Source organism: Urtica dioica, chromosome 8, assembly GCF_054948205.1.
Source record: "Urtica dioica subsp. dioica isolate 48M chromosome 8, U.dioica_male_clone48M_v1_H2, whole genome shotgun sequence".
NCBI classification, from domain to species: Eukaryota; Viridiplantae; Streptophyta; class Magnoliopsida; order Rosales; family Urticaceae; genus Urtica; species Urtica dioica.
In genome coordinates this window covers 43,819,726-43,842,846 of record NC_142763.1, presented here as the reverse complement: position 1 = coordinate 43,842,846, position 23,121 = coordinate 43,819,726, and the positions used below count along the sequence as shown (strand labels likewise).

General features: G+C 40.8%; 1 protein-coding gene and 1 long non-coding RNA gene across 3 annotated transcripts; one reads left to right on the top strand and one right to left on the bottom strand.

Annotated features, from left to right (window-relative positions):
* Positions 1-296: 296 nt before the first annotated feature.
* LOC149389894 (WD40 domain-containing protein) lies at positions 297-12,199 on the top strand. 2 transcript variants are annotated; one of them, XM_089624663.1, is made up of 25 exons: positions 297-575; positions 1,635-1,980; positions 2,130-2,287; positions 2,710-2,949; positions 3,046-3,155; positions 3,260-3,337; positions 3,435-3,541; positions 3,706-3,800; positions 3,886-4,016; positions 4,123-4,220; positions 4,293-4,370; positions 4,457-4,535; positions 5,207-5,375; positions 5,526-5,596; positions 5,846-5,926; positions 6,025-6,095; positions 6,214-6,310; positions 6,393-6,452; positions 7,023-7,077; positions 7,165-7,550; positions 8,411-9,883; positions 10,217-10,503; positions 10,808-11,081; positions 11,183-11,241; positions 11,883-12,199. In XM_089624663.1, exons 2-25 carry the CDS (start codon positions 1,649-1,651, stop codon positions 12,073-12,075), a joined length of 4,782 nt encoding a protein of 1,593 aa, XP_089480789.1. In that variant the 5' UTR covers positions 297-575; positions 1,635-1,648; the 3' UTR covers positions 12,076-12,199. The 2 variants fall into 2 exon arrangements, with proteins under 2 accessions (XP_089480789.1, XP_089480790.1); XM_089624664.1 differs by lacking the exon at positions 297-575 and having other exon boundaries at positions 1,885-1,980; positions 2,130-2,214.
* Positions 12,200-15,345: 3,146 nt separating this feature from the next.
* LOC149389893 (uncharacterized) lies at positions 15,346-16,992 on the bottom strand. The gene is made up of 2 exons (XR_016300812.1): positions 16,667-16,992; positions 15,346-15,599 (listed from the first exon to the last, which is right to left on the bottom strand). It is a non-coding gene; the product is annotated as an uncharacterized LOC149389893 (long non-coding RNA).
* Positions 16,993-23,121: the final 6,129 nt, after the last annotated feature.

Sequence of the window (23,121 nt, the reverse complement as noted above, 5' to 3'; positions counted from 1 at the left end):
CAACAAAAGTGGTCACATAACAAAATGTGTTAAAAAAATTGGACGGGTTATTCGTGCAGGAGTTTTTGGGGAATTCTTGTAAATACTCCTATTAATTATTCAGTTTTTGTCGAATAATTATAAGTTAATGGGTTAGTCATCTTTTAACGTATGTACAAATCGTCTCCAATTTCTAAAAAAAAAAAAAAAAAAAAAAAATCGTCTATTTTTTTTTCCCTGGCCAATAATTAATTCTCAGATAAATAATGTCTTTCTCAGGTCACTGGGTTGTTTGTTCACTGTTTCTTTCTTAACCGAAAAAACTATATTTCTCAGACGAGAAAAATAAGGAAATAAATAAATGATTTCTTCCTTTATTAGAGCTTTTTTTTTTTTTTTTTTTTTTTTTTTTTTCCTTTTTGGTGAGGTATCTCGGACAAACTATACCTCAACCGCGGAAACCTAAAGCCCCATGTTCTTTTTCTGTTCGAGCTCTTCTCTTAATTCTTATAAGAACAAAAAAATCTTAATATTTCCGAATATGGCACTTCGGAGTTCAAATCGTGATCCTCTTATTCAAGATCACGATATATAAGGTAACGTTTTCATGATTTTTTAGGCTTCATATCGTATTTATAGACTGATTTTGTGTGTGTGTGTGTGGTTTTTGCGTTATTGTTCTTCAAATCAGATCTTTGTGCTTTGATTCCTGTCGGTTTTGATTCCTCTGTTTGTTTCTTAGGTTACTGCATTTTGCTCTTGACCTATTTATTCATCTCTCTTTCATTTTCGGCAACTTTTGCTTCTTTCTTTTCATTCTCTTAAAGCGATTAATAATTGTTTGATTTTTCTTTGGGATCTCTAATTGTTTTTAATGGATTATGTAGTGATACATCGACGTGCTTTTGTTGATTAAGATATTGGACCTGAGCGTTGGTTGAATTAGTAGTTCTTTGCAATTTTTCTCTTATCGTATTTGGGTTTCGCAGATTCAGATTGTTTTATTTTACACGTCCAAGATTTTATAGATTTTGTTTATTATTGTAGTTACAATCATTCATAACATGCTTAATAAATTTGATATAGAACTTCGATTGTTGACTGATCTGTGATTGTACTATTATCGTTGATCTATAGTATCTAACTATGTGTATCACAAGGTTTAGAAATGTTGCTTTTGTCTATTTCTGTATTTTGTATTCGTTGATGGTTAGGTCTCATAATCCGCAGTTCAGAGTGATTGTAACTGTGAATTAGAAGTTAATTTTTAGGCTTGATACCATGTCCTTTATTAAATTCCATGCTGAGCGACTTTGTGTACTTACCTATCTGGGAAATCTGATGGTTTTGCTGTATTAATTATCAGTTATAAAAAAGGACATGTTCATATGTTATTTATTCCCGTAAAGTTGACGAGCTCTTCTGGTATGATTTTAGGATGATCTACGTCAGTCAATCGAGATATTCGCATCATCTCAAAATGCGAACGCTTTTTTGTCCTTTTTAATAACGCTAGTTTTTAATCTGTGAGAAGAACGACAACATTCATTCGACTTTTACTAGTTCACCAGCTATTTCGATAACTTTGAAGAGCGAGCGTTTGTGGCATGTTTTTATTTACTTTTAATAATTTGTTTGGGTCTGCTCTCTTTCAGGCTGCTCCGGAAATATGGATCCTCGGAAGTGCACATCTTCTGTTAACACGACAACACCTTCAAAGCTGTCTATTAAATGGGCGGAGAAGAAGCAGCACGGGAATGTGGAGAAGGCTATTTGTAGTAGTAGCAATAGTGAGAGTGAAGTAGATGTCGACCCGAGAGAAGTTTACTTTCTGCTTTTGCACTTTTTATCTTCTGGGCCGTGCAAAAGGGCCTTTTCGCATCTCTCGGATGAGCTTTTGGAGCATCAGCTTTTGCCGAGAAGGTATCACTCCTGGTTTTCACGGGATGGTGGTGATAAAGGCATCTCGTTCCCCTTGACCTATGCTGAGCTGGCTGAGAGGTATGCCCATTTTCGGTATTTTCATTTATTCTGTATGGGACCTAAATCCCATATGTTTCTTTCATTTTAATTACCTTGTGCAAGTGTGTTGTCAGGAAAGTTGTTGATTCCTTGCAACTTAATGTTGAGCCGTTTATTCAATATTTCAGGTATCCTCACATAGAGAAGGATCACTTGGTGAAGCTGCTGAAGCAACTGATGATAGCGACGATCTCATCATCTGGGCTTGGCAAGGTTGGAAGACCTTCCCCTAATGCAGCAGATGTCCCTACATTACTGGGAACTGGTTCTTTTTCGCTTCTAGATCGTATGTGACAGTTCGTTTGAATTACATCTCATCCTCATCTCTTTGTTGTTGTTTTATTTTATTTTTTTCATTTATTTTACTTATCTATATTTTGTTTGCAAATGTTATCCGTGACTAAATAGCCTTTAACTGATTATTAAAATACATTAGAGAAACCACAAGCGGGTCTGAACATTCTATGCTTGCTACACTATCACTACTTTGGCGATTGTTCGTGTGAATGAAATCCGAGATTGGTGCACATATCTTCTTTATTTATTCTTGTTGGCCGTTTTCACTCATCAGTATGCTGAAATTCCTTTTTGGGATTGACTATTTTAAGTTCTGCCTAGGTCCAACGTGTGCTAATGTATACTGGTAATTGTGTTTTGCTTTAGGTTTTTTTCTGTTTCTGATGGATCTTTTGATTCCTGTTCATTTAGGTGATAAGAATGTGGAGAATAAGGAAGCTAAGTCTCCGCCGGCTTACTTACACTGGCCTCACATGCAAGCTGGTCAAATCCGTGCACTGGCTTTGAGGGAGATCGGAGGAGGATTTACGAAGCACCATCGTGCTCCTTCTACTCGGTCTGCCTGTTTTGCCATCGCTAAACCATCAACTTTGCTGGAGAAAATGCAAAACATAAAGAAGTTAAGGGGCCACCGAAATGCTGTTTATTGCGGTAGGTTGATCTTGGTTGTCAACTATACTTTCTCTTCGTAATTACTATCCGAGAATCCATTTCGAGATTCCTTAAGGGTTTGATTGTGACTTGCAGCCATATTTGATCGATCTGGGAGATATGTCATCACTGGTTCCGACGATCGTCTTGTCAAGGTTTGGTCCATGGAAACTGCTCTGTGCTTGGCCAGCTGCCGCGGACACGAAGTAATTTCGAGAGAAGCTTTAGCTTATTGTTTGAAATATCTTTTACTGCTATATCTTCTTGTAAATTGACTTGGACCATCTTTTATATATAAATATTATTGAAGGGTGATATCACTGACTTAGCCGTTAGCTCAAACAACGCCGTGGTGGCATCTGCCTCAAATGACTTCGTAATTCGAGTTGTACGTATATTCTACTTCCGAAACAATGCTATTATGTGTCTCATTGAATGAATTGTGGGACTAACTCTCTTTTTTTTTTTTGTATTTATTTATTTAGTGGCGCTTACCTGATGGCATGCCAGTGTCAGTCTTACAGGGCCACACTGGAGCTGTTACTGCAATTGCATTTAGTCCGAGGCCAAATGCTGTTTATCAACTTTTGTCGTAAGCCTCTACTATAGAGTCATTTTTATTTTTATACTTTATTAGTTAATGTCTAGATCACTAACGGCAATGTTGGTTGAACTGGCAATGTTGCCTGCTTGGTGTTTCATGTTTGTTTGTTTGTTTGTTTTGTTTTGTTTTGTTTTTTTTTCGTTTCTTTTTAGTTCATCTGATGATGGCACTTGCCGAATCTGGGAAGTTAGGTTCTCCCAGCTCAAACCAAAAATATACCAACCTAAACCTTTGGATGCTTTAACTGGTTAGTACATTGTATTTGTACGTATTTTAATGTTGAATTGTTCTTGGTGGTGTTTGGATTCTTCAAAATCTGAAATTTTCTGCAGCAAAGAGCAATGTTACATCAAATAACGGATCCCTCTCGACTAGCGGCTCACAAAACCACCAAATACTTTGCTGTGCTTTTAATGCTGATGGAGCTGTTTTCGTCACTGGGAGCTCTGACACATATGCAAGGGTATGTCGATATACATATATATATATATATATATATATATATATATATTGATTTACTGTGTAACTATATCTAGTTGCACATGCTTACCGAGCTATAATGCTTGTAGGTTTGGAATGCTTTAAAATCGAACACAGACGAACTCCCGATGCATGAGATTGATGTATTGGCTGGCCATGAGGATGATGTTAATTATGTTCAATTCAGGTTTGTTTCTCTGATCCGAAAAGTTGTTCATTTAGAGACAATGTTATGAAAACCTTTCTGTTCTATACACAGTGGTTGCCCTGTGGCTTCAAAACCTCCACTGTCTGACTCTTTGAAGGAAGAATCCTTTCCGAAATTCAAGAATTCCTGGTTTGTCAATGCCTATGTATCCCTTTTCCTCAATATTTATATTCGTGTTAATTGGCATTACATGAAAATTCCCCTTTTATCCTCAGGTTTTGTCACGATAATATAGTTACATGTTCTCGTGATGGTAGTGCAATTATTTGGATTCCACGATCTCGTAGATCCCATGTGAGTGCTGTTAGAATAGTTCTAATATGTTTATTATAATGGAATTCCAGTGGTTACTTGACAGTACTAATCATTGTATTGTGCAATGGTTTTAATCTTCTTGTAATGACTTTAAAAATTATTCCATGTCGGATCTATCTACTTGCCTGTTAAGACTTTGGTAATCAAAATAGTGAACTTGGATATATCGGGGGCTCCGGGTAACTCAAAAGACGTGGCTCTCCTAATACTATCCCAATTTAAATGTTCAATGGCTTTCTCTGATAATTCTCTCGTATTTATAGACTAATACTACTTCGAATTATATATTTTAATCCTTCAACTATCTCTATCAATTATTATTATTATCATCATTATGATTATTATAATATTATTATGATTATCAAATTTTTATGTTTATCTGTTGACAGACAAAAATATAATCTTTTATGCCTTTTTTATTTTTTGTGGCTGGCCTTTTTCGAGGATAGTTTTCCCCTGGCTCAGTGCACTGCTTTGTAATTCTGAGTTTTAACCTTGGTCAACCTTAGGCCATTTTCTATTAATACAAAATTTAGTTAAAAAAAATAAAAATAAAATGATAGGTTTATCATCATCTGCACATGCTTATAATGTGTTTTGTCAATACGCGATCGGACCCACTCTCTGATATGTGAGGATTGCTAATGTAGGGGAAAGTTGGACGTTGGACCCGTGCATATCATCTAAAGGTTCCACCTCCTCCGCTGCCACCTCAGCCGGCAAGAGGAGGTCCGCGCCAGAGATTTCTTCCGACCCCGCGCGGTGTAAATATGATTGTGTGGAGCCTCGATAATCGCTTTGTTCTTGCAGCTATCATGGGTACAGTAGACTAGTTATTAGGCGATATACATTCTACCTTAAGTTACCGAAATTGCCTAAACATATATTTATATCGCCTAAAAATGTATTATTTTTAAAGGCCCCCCCTCTCTCTCTCTCTCTCTCTCTCTCTCTCTCTCTCTTATGCAGATTGTAGGATCTGTGTCTGGAATGCTGTTGATGGCAGCTTAGTACATTCTTTGACTGGTCACACCGCTTCTGTAAGTGACTTGTCACTGGATTTATTATACCAATTATAAAAAATTATCATGCTTGTTTCTTCCGCTTATAGTCACCACAAGGGGAGTTAAAGAAAGAAAAAAGAGAGAAGAAATAAGACAATCGATTAATATCTGATAGTAGTCTCCGTGATGCCATCCTCATCTTCATTTCTGTTTTGTGTTTTGATCTGCTTATAGAAGTTTCTATTGCTCTAGTGGCTCATCACTTGCTTTTTTTGGTGTCTGCAGTCTTATGTTTTGGATGTTCATCCTTTCAATCCTCGAATAGCGATGAGCGCTGGGTATGACGGGAAGACGATAGTGTGGGATGTAAGTTCCCAGGTTTTTTTTTTTTTTTTTATTGGGTATTCTAACTTCTTAACTCTAGCTTATTTTCTAAGCTGTTCATTGGGTATTTTGTTTTTCAGATATGGGAGGGTACACCTATTCGGACATATGCAATGGGTGATTTTAAGTTGGTTGATGGAAAGTTCTCCGCGTAGGTTTTTATTTTTCCTTTTTCAACTTATTTCCTGTCTCTTTCAGTACAAGTTACTACTTTTAATACATCTTTCTAGATAAACTGACGATACCAGTTTGTAAAAAAAAATTCATAGAGATGGAACATCAATTGTAGTGTCGGATGACGCTGGCCAAATATATTTGATCAACACAGGCGAAGGAGAATTGCAAAAAGATGCTAAATATGACCAGGTTCTCTAAACTCTATTGTTTCGCTGGAGTTCGTTTTCATGTCGTTTCTTCTATTGAACACTTATTCTTTGTTTCTGAACAGTTCTTCCTCGGAGATTATCGCCCTGTTGTAAGGGATACTTCCGGTGGTGTTCTTGACCAGGTTACTCGCTTGTTCAAATTCACACTCATCATTTTCTTCTTCTGTTGTGGACATTTTTCAAATATGTAATAACGGAAAGCTTAATAAGTTTCACACTTTTTTTGTATCAATATGTAAACCTTTATTTTCAGGACTCGAATGAATTTATCTGCTAAAGTTAAATAAGCTAACTTAATTTTTTTTATCTGTTTTAAGTTTGCGTTTCTTCTGAAAATAAGAAAGAATATGATTTAAGTTGTTCAGGTGTTGAATTTAATTAAAAAGGTAAGGATATTGTTTAGAAAAAGGACTAAAATGCTAAAAATGCCAAGCACATAATACTTCAAGGACTATTTGCGCTAAAAATGCATTCAAATACGTAAACAAAAAAGTCAAGCAATAGAAACTGAATAACTTCCACACTTGTATCAATAGGTCGTTATGTGTAAAACTCTATTTTCAGGACTCAATGCATTCCTTACTCTTTAGTTTAATTAGTAGTTGCAACAACATGACTTTTTTCCTCAGTTTGTGTCCGATATTCCTTGCGATTGATTGTGTTGATTTTGTTCTGTCTAACATCTTCTTTAGGAGACGCAACTACCTTCGCATCAAAGGAATATTCAGGATCCTCTTTGTGATTCAAGTAGATTCTTAGAACTCAAACCATCTATATTTTAGAAATGTCACCCAGCTATGAATGATGATTTCATCTTATATTTTCCAATTACAGCTATGATGCCATACCCAGAGCCTTATCAGACAGCTTACCAACGGCGTCGACTCGGTGCACTGGGTATCGAGTGGCAACCGTCCACGACAAAGTTCGCTATCGGCCCAGATCTCAATTTGGGCATAGACTATCTAATGCCTCCTTTGCCTGATTTGGAGAGGATTATCGAGCCTCTGCCGGATTTTGTTGTCGATGCTGCGTTTTGGGAGCCAGTGAATGAGGTTTTGAGTGAAGATAGTGATTCTGAGTATAACGTGGCCGAAGAGAACTCCAGTGAAGGTGAGAAGGAAAGAAGCATCCCTAGCTCCACTAGCGATGACTCAGAATTCAGTGCTGAAGATGGTAATAAGGATGGTCTTCGCAGATCAAGGAGAAAAAAATACAAGGTAAAAATTATAGGTCTCTTTACTTAACTAACTGCTTTTAGTTACTGTTTTTTTCTTTTAATGCGAAAAGTCCCTGAACTATTGTGTGACATTTTGATCAAGATTTTTTTTTTTTTGGGAGCAAAATGGTCTGCAAACTATTAATTTTGTAGCTTTTTAGTCATTTTCTAAGACATTAAAAAAAACAAATTTATAAGTAACTAGGCCACCAAAATTTGGAGATTTGCTAAATAGCCAACCTTTTGTAAATTTTAAGTAAATAGTCATTATGGTGATGTAGCATTGTTTGGACTTTTTTAGCATTCCATATATGCTCTTAGACTGATGGTTTATTTACAATTATTAACAAGTATTTACAACTATTGTCTTTTTGGCTTTGTTAATAAAATCTTGTGGCTATTTACTTAAAATTTACCAAAGGTTGGTTATATGGCAAAACTTATGTTTTCAAATGGCTATATATCTAGAGAGCCCTTAAAAAAAAACATAATGAAGCTCAACACATAAACTTATATACAAATTTATAACTTTGAATAAGTATCATTAATAAATTGAATTATTAAAATCCAAAGTTAGCATTTATTTAGTGTATTTAGATAGGGTTGGAATATAATTTAATTTATAAAATTAACAAGTTGTGTAAATATGTGTTGAGTTGTTAAGGCGCTGAATTTTGTAAATTTATATTTATTTTAGATAAACACTAAAATGCTACAAAATCAATAATTTGAGGACCCATTTCACTTAAAAGAAAAAGTTAAGTGACTAGCATGTCACTTGAATAATAACGGTTCATGGACATTTTGTGCTAAAAACCTTTTTTTTTAACTATACTTGGATTGAATCGTAATGTTGTTCAGCTTGATTCGGTTGCTTCTTCTGGGAGAAGGATCAAGAAGAGGAATTTGGATGAATCTGCCGGTACGTCATCAACCAGTTACAAAAATAAAAAGCCCAAAACCAGCCGTAGAGTTTCAAAGAGAAAGTCTTCAAAATCAACCACATCGAGACCCAAGCGACTCGCGGCTTGCAATGCTCGAAATATGCTTTCTCAGATAAGTGGAACATCTTCGGAAATAGAAGAAGAAGGAGAAGAAGAGGAAGAAGAAGAAGAAGAAGAAGAATTTGAGTCGGAGCGTGATTCATCAGACGGTGATTTAGTGATACTAGAAGACTCAGAGCACGAAGGGTCAGATCGCGGAATAGTGCGTCAAAATCGTGAAAGAAAGGAAGACCCATCTTCGAATGAGTTACTTTCAGAGGAAACTCCCAATCCTTCTCAGCTATCAGAATCTCAGAAGGATTCGAACAAGCGGAAATTTGTGTTGAAGTTTTCGCTTCGCGACTCAAAACCCAAATGTGACGACGGAGAGCTCGATTCTGTACCGTCGTCTTCAGCGCCCCAGAAGATTGCTGGAGAGAAGAGGATCCTGAAAATTTCAGTAGGTCCACCATCAACTCCGGCTTTTGAGTCAAACAACGAAGAGCCATTGAAAGAGCTTTATGAAAATGAAAATGAAAATGGAGATGTGGAACAACCTGAGAGTTCTAGCTGGGGAGGGGTTAAGTTGCGGACCTGTAGGTATTCAAGATCCGAAGATGTCTCGCAAGTTGCCTCACCTAGCTTGGACGGCAAGCAATCTGGCGCTAATGAGTTAGAACATTCCGATGTTGACGTCAAGAATGAGCTTAATTCACTTAATCACGTCCTCGAATCTTCACCACCTCAAGATGTCAAGCTGAAATGCGAAGAAGAAGGCCCATCGATGAACGAAGGTGGCCACGCAAAGGACTTGGGTGAAAAGCAAAACGCTCCTCGAACCCTTCCAAGGATTCGGATAAAGAAGGCTAGAATCTTGACCGACTCCGTAAACCCACCAAAACTGAAGTTTGTTTCTTCTTCGAAAGAGCCTAACCCTGAAGACAAAACGACATTTGAGAGTCCGCCAAAAGTAGAGGATAATTATCTATTTTCCGACGTGGCTGGAACTTCTAGCGATTTTCCCCGGACTGTTACTGATGTGATGCGTAGAACAAGGTCCTTAAGCATCAAGGCAAGTTCACGAGAAGAAAACATAGTGAGCCACAACTTTAGGGTAAAAAGAGGAAAGTATCAAACAGAAGGGACATCAAGAGACGTAGAAGAGCCCGGTCGAAGATCTAGGTCTGCTAGAACACAACGAGGTCAAAATAGTAATTATGATAGTGGTTCATCATCCCAAAGAGCGGTAAGTCTTCCCGTAGGAAAACTATCGTGGCTAACATTGTCACAACATGAGGATTGTTATCGCTACATCCCTCAACTCGGTGACGAAGTTGTATATTTAATACAGGTACTTGATTCCACTTTCAGCTAGTAATTTTCGCTATATATATTTTGTTAAATTATGAACGAGTTATTCAAGTTTGTAACTATGTTTTAAGTTTAGGCGTTGAATTCCATCAAAAAAATTTCTCACACATATTTATATATATATATATATATATATATATATATATATATATATGTATGTATTATGAAGATGACTAAAATGGTACAAAATCAATAGTTTGAAGACCATATTGCTAAAAAAAATGAGTTTAGGAGCCAAGATGGCATGAACGTTCGCGAACTAATTGTGTTAAAATGCCTATTAGCTATTAATTAATTTGTTTGCTCGATGCAGGGTCACCAAGCTTTCTCAGCGCAAAGCGGGTCACGTGAATGTCCTCCGAGATCACTTAAGGAAAACCTTAACGCCGTCGAGGTTTGCAACGTTGAAGCCCTAGACTACACATGCGGAAGGGGCTCCGGCGAAAGCTGCTGTAAAATCAGGCTTAAATTCATCGACCCTTCTTCGAATGTGTTTGGAAAATCGTTCACGTTGACTCTTCCCGAGCTCAAGGACTTCTCAGACTTTGTGGTCGAGAGGTCATTGTACGACGCCTCGATCAACAGAAACTGGACCACCAGGTAAAAATATTGGTTAAATCGGTTAAAAGTCAACCTATAACCAAAAACAAATCGGTGTTGGTTATCCTCGGTGAACATTATCTAACTAGTATAAATTTTCTAATTTTTTTTTAAAGAAAATTCCAGTTAATTTCGGTTAAACTAAAAAAATTTGGTAAATTTTTGTCCTAGATAGTATAATTTTTTTTGTGTGTTTAAAAAATAAGAATCAGTTAATTCAGTCAACCTAATTTTTTCGGTAAAAAAGTTTGGCCAAATCAAATCAAAATTATTGTTTGAACCTGATCAACACTTTTACCACCAGGGATCTATGCCATGTGTGGTGGAGGAATCAGTACACTGAAGGCGGGGAATGGTGGCGCGGGAGAGTGGTGTCCACTCAGGTGAAGTCGCCGGAGTTCCCAGACAGTCCGTGGATGAGATATCAAGTCCGCTACAAAGGCCCATCTGGCGAGACTGATGAACACAACCCTTGGGAACTCTGCGATGGTCCTCGCCAGATCCCCTGGGACCGACCCCGTATCGATCCTCAAGTCCGAGATAAGCTGCTACATTATTTTTCCAAACTCGAGGACAAGGTAACAATGACATTAAGGAAATGATTATAATCGCATCACGCACAATGACATTTTTTGCAAGTAATTTAATGTATTTGCTTGTTCTTCTCGCTGCTTCACAGGAGTTTAATATCATCCAACAAATGAATCAAGCTGTTCAAAAGACAGAATACTCTAACAGGTAAAAAAAACATACCCAGAAATACAGGTTAGGCTATTCTACTATTATCTGGGTGGTATTTTGGTCTCTAAATTAATTATTTTCAGCATTTTAGTCTCTTTTGTATTTTATTAGTTTATTTATTTATAATAATATAATTATATTCTAACTTTAAAATACTAATAAAAGTTGAAACAAATTTGAATAAAGAGGAAGATTCGTTTTTAATGATACTTTAAAAAATTATAATAAAGTTATTCAGGTTTCTAGATATGTTAGTTGTTTCATAATTTCATGAGTAATGCTATTTGGCACGGCTCACGATTTTCGACGATCCACTCAGAAGTTGACACGTGGATGTTTAATACTTTTGGGTGGGTACGTGTCAACTTCTGAGTGTATCGTTGAAAATCGCGAGACGTGCCAAAAATCATTCCCGTAATTTCATTGATGGATTTCATTAACTAATAATAATAATAATAATATTTCTATGAAAATGAATAAAATATTACAAAGTCAATAGCCTGAAGGCCATTTTGTTAAAAAAAATAAAAATAAAAAAATAAACCGACTATCTGCGCTGTAAAAGACTACAGTTTATCAGTGCGCAGAAATTAGTGAGGGATAGCATTTAAATATTCAAGTATGTCGAACTATTTCAGGTATCCGGCTCCATTGTATCCTGAATTGATAAAGGCGAGATTAAAGAATGAGTATTATAGGAGCTTGGAATCAGCGAAGAACGACATAAGTGTAATGTTTTCAAACTACGAAAGGTATTTTACAAGGAGAGAGCCGGCGGATAAGATTGCTTACATTTCTTCTTGGTTGGCGAAGAGACTGTCAAGGTTGTAGAGTTTATCAGAATTATTAAAAAAAAAAAAAATGATCAAGAATACATTCAATAGAAAGAAGCAATAGAAATAGAGTATGTTCCAAGACTGTGTGATTTACCAACAAATCTAACATAGCAATAGTTGAGGGAGAGCCGGTTAGTACATATAATAAAACGTAGAAACCTTTGAACTAAGCTAATAATTATATCAAGGGCAAACTAGCAACGTAACCATTTTGAAACATAGTTTTTAAGAATTAGCCCATGTTTGATAAATTTTGTAATCTAACAATTTATTGAAATTTATGACTATGACATATTGAATATACATTTGTGTGGTTTAAATTAGTGAAAATAAAATAGTAGCCAACGTTTGAGTCCTACTAATAAGAAAGTTAACAACGTCATCAGGTTTAGTACACGTTTGGATTCAAATTTGAATATTTAAAAGGAAAATCATTAATGAATATAATATATGAAACAAATTAAATATTGATCAAAATAAGTAACTTCGTTAATTTTTATTTATAAATTATGCATTTTTCAAATTTTAGGGCTGTAACAATTATAATTTTTTATGCCTATTATAAACATTTTTCATACGTTCATAATAAAAATAAAAACATAAGTACTCCCTAATTAAGGAGATACATTCGTGTGCATTGAAAGAGAAAGTCAATGGAAATCAAATCTTTTAAATCAGAGCAACTAATTAACCTACAAAACAGGAAATAAAAATATGATGGAATAAATTTATATAGCGTGTAATAAATAAACGAAAATAAATATACGATTTTGGCGGTCTCTCATGGTCTCGGATTCACGGCGGAGGGAGATGAGGCAATTATGAGGGATCTGGGTGGTGGCGCAGATCTGTGGTCTCGCGCGAATGAGAGCACCGTGGTCTGTTGGTCTGTGCCGATGGTGGACGGAGAGAGTAGCGAGCGGTGGTCTGGTGGTCTGCGCCGGTGGTGGTCGGAGTGAAAAGAGAGAGAAGTGAGGGTGATCGTGGTGGTCGTGGTCGAGAGAGAGAGAGAGAGAGAGAGAGAGAGAGAGAGAGAGAGAGAGAGAGAGAGAGAGAGAGAGAGAGATAGAGATATGATTGTAAAACGTTGGCTACAACATGTATTAAAACTTCAATATTTAGCGGCGGTCAAACCTTGGCTACATGTGATATTTAGCCGACTTTTAAATAAAGGATAAACATGTAATTTGCTAAATGACTAATAAAAGTCACATCATCAATTGTGGTTATGTTTAAAATTTAGCTGAAACGTTGGTTAGATTGCAATTTCCACGTTTCAAGTGGCTTAGTCCGTATAATTTTTCTTATAACATTGTAGGAATGGACTAAGTTTCGAAAACTAATCTGACTTCTGATGTCACGACCCGCGAGCTCCCGTCGGTTCACGAGCCGCGACGGAGGTCAAGTCGCATATCATATAATCACAACATCATAGATAATATCAAACAGATACATAAATAAATAAACATAATAACCATAAATGCTTATATTAAACATAATTTAAGTACAATAATACATAAGTATCAAAAGTGGTTATATGAAAAACCCAGGGAAAATTTTCATTTTTCTTAATTCGAACTTTGAGTCTCACAACGACTCTTTTCTAAAGATACAAGCTCTTGGTTTTACATATATTTACATGAGATAGTTTAGGAGCGTAGATTATGGAAGGGGTTCAATAAAATACTACTATAGAAGAGGTTGATCCCAGGTGAGTTCCCATTAGCCCATAGGTCAAAAGATACATGTCCGGTCTCCGCCTTCAGCTTCCTTATTTACAGCGTCGCCTTGCCCATCTCTACATTACCAAGAGTCATAAAACTATGCGTCGATTGACTCAGTAAGTGGGAGTCTAACTTAGAAGGAAAAACGACTAATGCCATGTGATATCATGTGACGTGCAAACAAGCACATAAGAATGCAAGATGCAAATCTAACTAGTTCTGGAGCATGACTAATGTGTGCACACTCTAACTAGTACTTGTCGTCCGCAAGGCTACACTTCCCCCGCTATAACCTTCAGAACGACAAGAGACCAGTCTTAGAATTCGAGCAGCAATCGTCTAGCGGCCAAAGAGTTTTAACACGTGTCTGGGATCCACTAGTGGTACCATCTCCATCTGACGTCAGCGCGACCGAGCTTTTCCAGCAATGAGCTCTCGATTCGCGATTCCCGAAACTGTTGAGTAGTGAGTTCATGCATCAATGCCAGAAAAAACTTACCATCCCACTGTGGCACGAGGCACTCAGTGGGCCTCTACTCGAGCCTCCTGTCAACAATGGGCTCGCGTTTCGCGAAGCAGTCCCAATGCAAAAGGGGCACTCGATGAGCCTCAATCAGGGTCTCCAGCCAACAATGAGCACGCGTTTCGAGAAGCAACCTCATTGGATACGTGGCACTTAGTGGGCCTCCGTTTGATTACTCAACGCCATCCAGACTGATATGGTCCTCAAGACAAGTCAATGACTTGTAGGTACCACCGACAACAGTTCATTCTGGTTTGGGTACTCTGCAGCACTCAGAGTACACACCTATGCTACTTACAGGAGAGCGACTCAAGATAAACCCTGAAAGAAGTATAATTTCCCTTTTATGGTCGTTAGTGTTTTAAGTTGAAGACTCGGGACGTAACTCCCGGTACTTCTACCCTTGATTCGAATCGAGAGTTGATCACTGCCCTCCTGTCTCCCCCGTTATAACGGAGCAAGCGCAGAACTTAAGGGATGATTATGTCACGTAGCAGAGGCTTGGTATTACAAGTCTATGTTTGAACTTATCGGGCGAACCCGAGCTAAGTTTTCAAGAAAAACGACTGAAGCCTTAATCTTTGAGATTATTCGTTTTTAAGACTTTCACCTACTCTTGTTTACTAGCACGTAAAATGCACGTAAACATGGTTATTCCCTTAGTAAGTAGTTGACTTAGATCTCCGCACTTATCCGGAACCGTTCGCCGCAGAACTTGTTGAGTTCATGAGTTGCTTCGCTTCGCATGCTTCTCGAGACTCTTAGCACGTCTTGGAGCGTTGAGAGAACTAGAGTCCGAAGTTGAAACTTCGTTAGTTATTTGATTCGAAAATGTTGAAGAGATTAAGGTTCGTTGCGAGTCGGTTCGGGGTTCGAGAATTTAATTTACTTATTTCCTGGTCTTTCGGAAATTAAACTTATTTAAGACCCGTACGTGTTCGTACCGAAGAAATAGCACGAAATAAAAATCCAATAATTATTTTTAACAAGCCTCAAATAAATAATTAATCCGAAATCATACAAACTGAGAATTCCAAAATAATTAACTGAAATTAAATTCTCGAACATCTCTTAATTAAATAATTCACAATTATTTAACATAATATCCAAATCATTATATCTACGTTCTAACTAAAGTCTAAACGCTACAAAGCGATTAAAACGACTCACGAGTGAGATCGCAATCCACTGTTTTCTGAATTATTTAACTTCCGGCTTCGACGGGTTTGGTTCCGCCGGCTCTTGCTCGTCCCGAATCGATCTGTAGATAAGCTGTGAAATTCAGAAAACAAGCATCGAGTCAAAACATAATACCAATTCAAGACTCGAATCTTAAAATCCGAATTCTCAGTCTCACTTTGAGATCCGAGAGATTTCCAAGATTCCGACAATCACCAAACCAATTCTCAATCAAATAAACCATTTCCAAATCCAAAACCGAACTAACCAAACAACAAGTATTGAAACATTGCTTCTCAAATCATTTCAACCAAATAACGAACTTTAATTCCCTCAAATCATATTAACCAAATTCAAACCTCAATTTCTCAAATCACTTTAATCATATCACAATTTCAACAAGTCCCGAACAAAAAATAAAATGTAAACATTCTCAGATTCGGTAACGTAATCATGGTTCGACCGAGTTCCGAACGAATGAGTGACTCGAGTAATAGTCCAGCCGCAACCAACCCGACCAAACACATAAAATTAGCCAATATGTCAAGAACAAAACCAACAAATAAAATCAAAACTCCAAGTAAATACATTCAGCCAAAACACATAACCAAGATAGCCTCCGCTGAACACAAAACCGGACCACTCGGCCAAAATCAAACAATGAGGAAAACTCAAGCAATCCGAATCATCATTGAATAAAAACGACCCCAACATTTCTGAGGCTCAGAATCAACAACACACACACAAACAACTTCAGAAACAACAACACCACAAATCAAAATTCCTACTCAACAACACACGGCCAAATCAATTTCACATGTCCAACAACAAATGCAACCCAACCTCATCAAGAATCCAAAATTCATCACAGCTTCAACATAATCCAAGCATAAATTCATTTCAACACATAACAAAACCTTCAAACGATTCTCAGAATCCAAAAAACCCCAAATTTTCAAATACATAAACCCTAATTTCACCATTTTCGGCCAAAATCAAGAAAATTCAAAGAAATGATCTCAAATTCACAAATCCGAGAGACAAACAACACAAAACGAGCTCAATAAGCATCCATAGCATATTAATTTCACGAAAATCCTCAATTTCTAAATCTCGGAACCCTAAAATCCAAATTCCCATTTGAGGAAGAGATTTCTCACCTCTTTTCGTGAAATTCAGACTTCTCAGTGTGCTCTCTCTCTTTCCCCGACGTTCGTTCTTGGTCTGGCGTCCCCGGTGGCTCGTGGCGATCGCTCTTCTCGGCCGGAGCGCGCGCGGTGCTCGGTGCTGGGTGGCTTGAAGCGTCGCGCGAGGAAGAAGAGGAAGAAAGATGGAGAAGATGAAGAAGATGAGGATGGTCGTTCTGGTCGGGTCGTTGTTCTTGGGTGGTTGTTTGTTTTGTTTTGTTTTTTTCTTTCTTTCCTGTTCTCTTTTGCAGGTCGGTGAGATGGAGAAGAAGGGAATAGGAATCGAAGAATCGAAGATGTGAAGTGACGAGAGAGAATTTTTTTTCGTTTTATATGAAACAAGTTTTCATATTTATTCATTAAATCATTCTCTTCTCTCACAACCTTAAACCTACACCACTTTCAAAATTCCTTTCAAATGGATCCTGTAAATTGTTAGAATTATATCCTTCATCACATAATTATTAAATTAAATCCGTAACCGAACGGATTTTAATTATATGATTAAACCGAGAATTTTCTCGTTCGTTGTCGATTAATTTAAATATATTTAAGGTTTATCGGAAATAATTCTCATCATTCAGAATTTACTTATTTAATTAGTTTTCGGAACATTTATTCGGAAAATAATTTATTATTCGAGACGAACTCGATAAATCTTTTATTTATTCCGAGATTTTCCATTACCTTCAAATAATTTAAATTAATTTTATAAACGAATAGGATCATAATTCACTCAAGAATTTAATTGTAACAACCAAAGCTTGTTTATTAAACTTGAATTTACAGGTCGAGAGATTCAAAAGTTTATAGACAGTATAATTTCCGAAAAGTAAATGAGTTTTAAACAAATTATATAATTTTTGGACATGGTTAATAAAAGTTGTCGTATATATTGTTAGAAAAAACAATTGTCTTATAGATTGTAGAAAAAACAATTGTCGTATAGATATATCTCTATCTATCGGTCTTGTTGATTTTCGAACATTCTGTAGCAGATATCGTTCAAGCTTCTGAGTCGGCTCGCATCGCTCTTCAGGCATAAGGGCGTTGTGGCTATGCTGGACAAGACCATTGAACAACTCGGGTAAGATTGAGTTTTCCATGCACGAAATAAATCCATCTTCTAAAATTCTAGTTAGTGTTGTCGCACGAAAATGAACAACTATTTAAAACCTCGGGCGGTTCGATCCAAGGCCGGACCAAGTGATCGCACCCGGGCCAAGAGTGGGAACTCGATAGTCTCGAGCTAGGGTTTTCTCCGATCAACCCGCCTCTCGGGAGAGGTAGGGGGTGAGGAGGAGGAGTGACCGTGCCTTGGTTGTCGGCTGCCTACGTACCCGTGCGTGGGATCAGGTCAGAACGTAGTTCAAGCGTGAAAGACGCAGTATGAGGCGCGGAGCCTTGGCGGAAAGGCGTGCTCGACGAAGGAGACGGGGCGCGAGGAGTCCTTGGCAGCGTCTCAGAACTTCGGAGATCGCGTAGGCAGGGCCGGCCCGAACTCATCCGGGGCCCTAGGCGAATAAAAATTTCGGGGCCCTTTGATAATAATAAAAAATTAAATAAAAAATTATAATCAAACTCAAACTCAAATCCAAGCAGCCAAGTTATACTCAAACTCAAATCCAAGCAGCCAAGCTCACACGCAAATTCTAATTGTCCTGTGTATACTCAAACTCAAATCCAAGCAGCCAGGCCAAGTTCATATACATTCAAATCCCTAATTTTCACATAAATCCAACCAGAGAGAAGGATCAACCATAGAGAAGGATCAGCCAGAGATAAAATAAAAGTACCGGATATATGATCAACATTCAACAGTATAAATATTTTCTACATTGTCCTGCTGTAAAACTTGTATGTACAAAATTACCGTAGAATTGTCTAAGCTTGTGATTGTCCTGTTGTAAAACTTGTATGTTTTTTTTTTCTTTCTATACTACGTCTTTGAAACAGGGTTTACCTGGAGAGAGTGGAGACGAGTTGTGGGCCTCTGCAATTCAAATTCCCTAATGTCTGTTGCTTCTCAATTAAAGCACTGCAATTTTAAACATTAAACTCTTAACCAAATCGGCTCACCAAGTAAATAAATATCAGAAAGAGTGAGAGAGACTATGAAGTAATATGCTTAGGTGTTGCTTCCCTAATGTCTATTGCTTCCCTAATGTCTGTTTTATTACGCTCTCTTTATTCTCATTATAAACAGAAGTTTATTATGCAGAGCCACTGATGAAGATAGAAAGGTATATAAAGTGTAATGTTTGCTCTGCTAATTTTGTTACATATTATTTATCCCTTTCAATATTTAGTAATAAACTATTGATCTTTTCTCGACTATTGACGCGATATATGTGATCCAATCGCATACTGCAGACATATATGATTTATTGTTTATTTAGGCGTTTTCATTGCAGACCTGTGGACAGTCTTTCTGGTGTGCAATCGAAGACTGATGGAGAGTACTCACCAGAGTCTCATCACCTAAATTCAAATCCTGAAATCCTAATTTTCAATTCCTGAAATCCCTAATTTTCAAATCCATTCTCAATATTTCAAATCCCTAATTTTCCTCACCTTGATTTAGTAGGGCTCGGTCGCCGGTCGGACTCGGACGCTCGGTGCTGTGCTCACTTCACTTGACGCGAGCGCGGAGGAGATGGCGCGGAGGAGAGGCTCGTTTGGGTCGCGCGGAGGCGGAGGAGATGGATGGGGCGTTTGTTTGGGTCGCGCGGAGCCGGAGGAGATGGTGCGTTCGTTCGGGTCGCACAGAGATGGCGCGTTCGGCGTGAGTTTGGGTCGCGCGGAGGCGGAGTGAGAGGGTCGTTTGGGTCGCGCCGCGAGGAGTGATAGACTCGTTCGTTTGCCGTCGCGGAGGAGGAGAGGCTCGATTAAATATACAGAATTTTTTTTTTTTTTGGGGCCCTTCCAAATTCGGGGCCCTAGGCCTGGGCCTAGCCCGCCTTAGCCCAGGGCCGGCACTGCGCGTAGGTGTCTAGCGTGTTAGACGCGCGAGGGTAGCTCTAGTTGAGAACCCTAGGGGCGTGCTTGAGCACCGGAGAACGTTCGGTCAAAGGGAGCGACGTCCGGGAAGTCCCCGTGAGTGCTTCGGAACCTTTGAGAACGAGGGAGGGAGAAGAGAGTCTGCTTCAGGCCAAATATGGCATCCAGAGAAGCAGAGGCGAGTAAGAAATCGAGCGTGTCGATAGGAGATGAAGAGAATTATTGGATATTTTGGGATTCAATGGGATGATCTTTCCCCTCAATGAGAGAGGGTATTTATAGGTGTTTGGGAGCCTTAGAAGGTCCCTTTTTCGTCCATGTGGGACTAGGATCGCGCATGCCATCAAGTGGAGGCGCACGGCGCGCGCGGCGCACAACGCGCGGCGCGCGGCGCAAGGGGCGCGGCGCGCGTGTCACCGGGCGCGGCGCGAGGGTCACCGGGCGTGGCGTAGGTCGCGCGGCGCATGGAGCGCGCGGCGCGCGTCTGTCTGGCGCGGCGCGCCGTCTGCTGCACGGCCGGCCGGCGTTGCGCGTTGTGTGCGCGATGGACGGCTCGTCTTGGCCGGGTTCTTGCGGGCCTTCGAATGTCATTCTTCTCACGTGAAATATGAAGCTTTCCACTTGACGAGAGTGACTCGATTCGAGGAGCAAGGCTCGGCTCGACGAGAGCGACTAGCGGCTTGACTCGAGGAGTGACTCGAGAATGACTCGAGGCTCGACTCGAAAATGACTCGAGGCTCGACTCGAGGAACAATTAAAGGCTCGACTCGAGGAACAATTCAAGGCTCGACTCGAGGAGCGAAGCTCGACTCGAGGAGTCAGGAGTTTGGGCGAGGGCTTGAAGATTTGCCGCTCTTCAAGACCTCCGGCCTGACCATCGGCCCTTTGAGCGACATGCCTTCTTGGCGTCTCGGGTTTTCCGAAAACGACCGACAACATTAGCCCCCCAAGTTCGTCGTTCGGGAGGCGTCCCAGCGATGAACTTTTTGTTCTTCTAGTTGGGTGTTTGAGGAAAATGTTCCCCGTGCCTTGTGGCCCCGAGGAAAATTTTTTCCTCTTCTTTTTTCTTCTTCTTCTTTTTTTTTTTTTTTTTTTTTTTTTTTTTTTCAGGGGGCCGCGCGGCGCGTGTCCTGGACGGCGCGGCGCGCGGTCTGTGCTGCATGACCCGCGCGGCGCGCGGGCTTGGCGCGCGGCGCGCCCCGTGCGCGGGGCTGGTTCGCTTCGCGCGGGAGAACTCCGACTTTTTGGAGTTTTTACTCCGATTTTGCTCTTTGTGGGAGTAGGATTTCGACTCCTACCCCCCTAGAAGTCTATAAATAGACCTCCCCCCTTCCCTTTATTCCTCACTTTATTTCTTCTCTTTTCTCTACGCTTGTTTTCTTTTTTACGCTTGCATTATGGGTGTCCCTCCCCTTTTCTCAGCTGAGAGTCCCGAGATTGATTTCTCTCTCTTGTTTCAGGGTTCTGAACACGCAGAGGATGATCTCTTCGCGGGTTTAAGGGAAGTTCCTCTGCACGTGGAAGAAAATCCAAGCGGAGTAGAGCAGTGGCTGGAGGAAGGCGAGCTGGGTGCGGGACTTTCAAGGCGTGCCGGGAGATGCCACGGACGCGGATGTGGTGACTCCACTAGAGTCGGTTCTCGACGAGATAGACTGCGTGGACGACTTTGGTCCCGAGTCTGAAGATCTCGGAGGTGAGTCAGAGACATGTCCGGGGGCCGAAGGCCTCGCATCGGAGCGTCCCGAGGTACCGCCGGTGGCTGCCGTGGCTGTGTCGGAGGGTAGGAGCCCTTCCGTGGAGTCAGGGGGTCCTCAGCCCGGGACCCCTGACGCAGAGGCGTTGGTATCGGCGAGGTCGCTTGCTAGGACGGAGTGGTATCCCGAGGAGGGCCTTGCTGCTCCCGAGGACTTCGATTGTTCGGGGGTCGATGCTTCGAGCACGCTCACCTACCGGACATTCGTCGGTCTCCGGGAGGCTTTTGCCATTCCGTCGTCCGTGGCGCTTCTCCGTCCCTTAAAGGACGACCGTCCTTTCCGGCCTCGTCGTGGTTTCGCCGCAGTTTCAGTTGCGAGTCTTAACTGCGGGTTGCGGCTGCCGTTTCAACCCATCGTTCAGTAGCTTCTCGCCCGTCTGGGGGTGCATGCATGTCAGATGAGCCCGGCGTTCTACCGCATAGTGGCGATGTGCCATATGGAGTGGCATTGCCAGACTGAGCGGGTGATGACCGTGAGTGATTTTCGCAATCTCATTGCGGTTTTCCCTGCGCCCGGGCAACCCAGTTTCTTTGTGGCCCGCGATCGCCGGAATACTAAGCTGATCATTGATTCAGAGAAGTACAATCGACGACCATGGGTGTGGGTCTCGGCGGAGGCTTTTGGTGACGCGCCGCTCCGGTTCGGCCCCTTGTTCGAGTTTCCCGCTAATGAGGGGGCCGACGACCTCGACTTTGTGAAGGAGATCCGGGGAATGTCGGAGGCTCGGAAAGCCGTCGAATGATTTCGTTCTCCTGAGCTGATGGCTTCCACTGGGTGGTTCCCGCCGTTTCCTCAGCGGACCGAGGGTGCCCCGAGTGCCGCATCATCTCTCTCGAGCGGCGATCCTCAAGGTATGTTGACGTTTCGTACTTCTTGCTTTTGTTTTTAGCTTAGGGTTTTGACTTTGTCGCTTTTGCAGTCTCTTCGGCTAGGGCGGGGGCTCGGGCTCGTCTAGCGAAGGCTTCCCGGGACCCGAAGTCGTTGGCGGCGGTTCGTCGTCGGATCGCTGCGCGGGATGGTCGGGAGAAACTCGATACCGATCATCGGGCGGAGAGTGGTCCTCGCGCTTCTTTGAAGCGACCTTCCTCCTCGGCTTTGCCAGACACGTCTTCGGACTCTAAGCGCGTGAACTCGATGGTCGACGTGGAGGCCGCGGAGGTTAGGGGGAATGTTCCCTGGGCCTTGCTCAATCTTCGATGAAGATGTGGAAGAGCGTTGTGGCCAGCAGTGACGTGGAGTTCTTTCGTCACGGCGTTTCCGATGCACAGAGAGTGAGTTTCCCTTGCCTTGTTCGCGATGAATCTTTCTTTTGCTAAACTGTCTTTTTGCCTTCTCAGGTGCTTGCTCGAGCGACCCGGGGCGAGAAGATCCTTCACGACCTCATCAGGCGGATGAGTCGCGCCCAGGAGGAGCTTGCTCAAGCGAAGTCTCAGCTGGCCCACGCCGAGCGAGGTTCTCACTCAAAGGCGGAGTTTGCGAGTCTCCGCGAGCAGCTTCAGGAGGCTCGCGTGGAATTAGGAGTTACCCGCGGCAAGTGTGACCGTGCTCAGGCGGCGGTGGCGAAGATGGCTGAGGAGCTAACGACGGAACGTCAAGCCCTTGAAGTGGCGACTCGGTCGACGGAGGTCTTCCGGAGCGAAGCGCGGGACCTTCGACGTCAGTTGGAATCGCGCA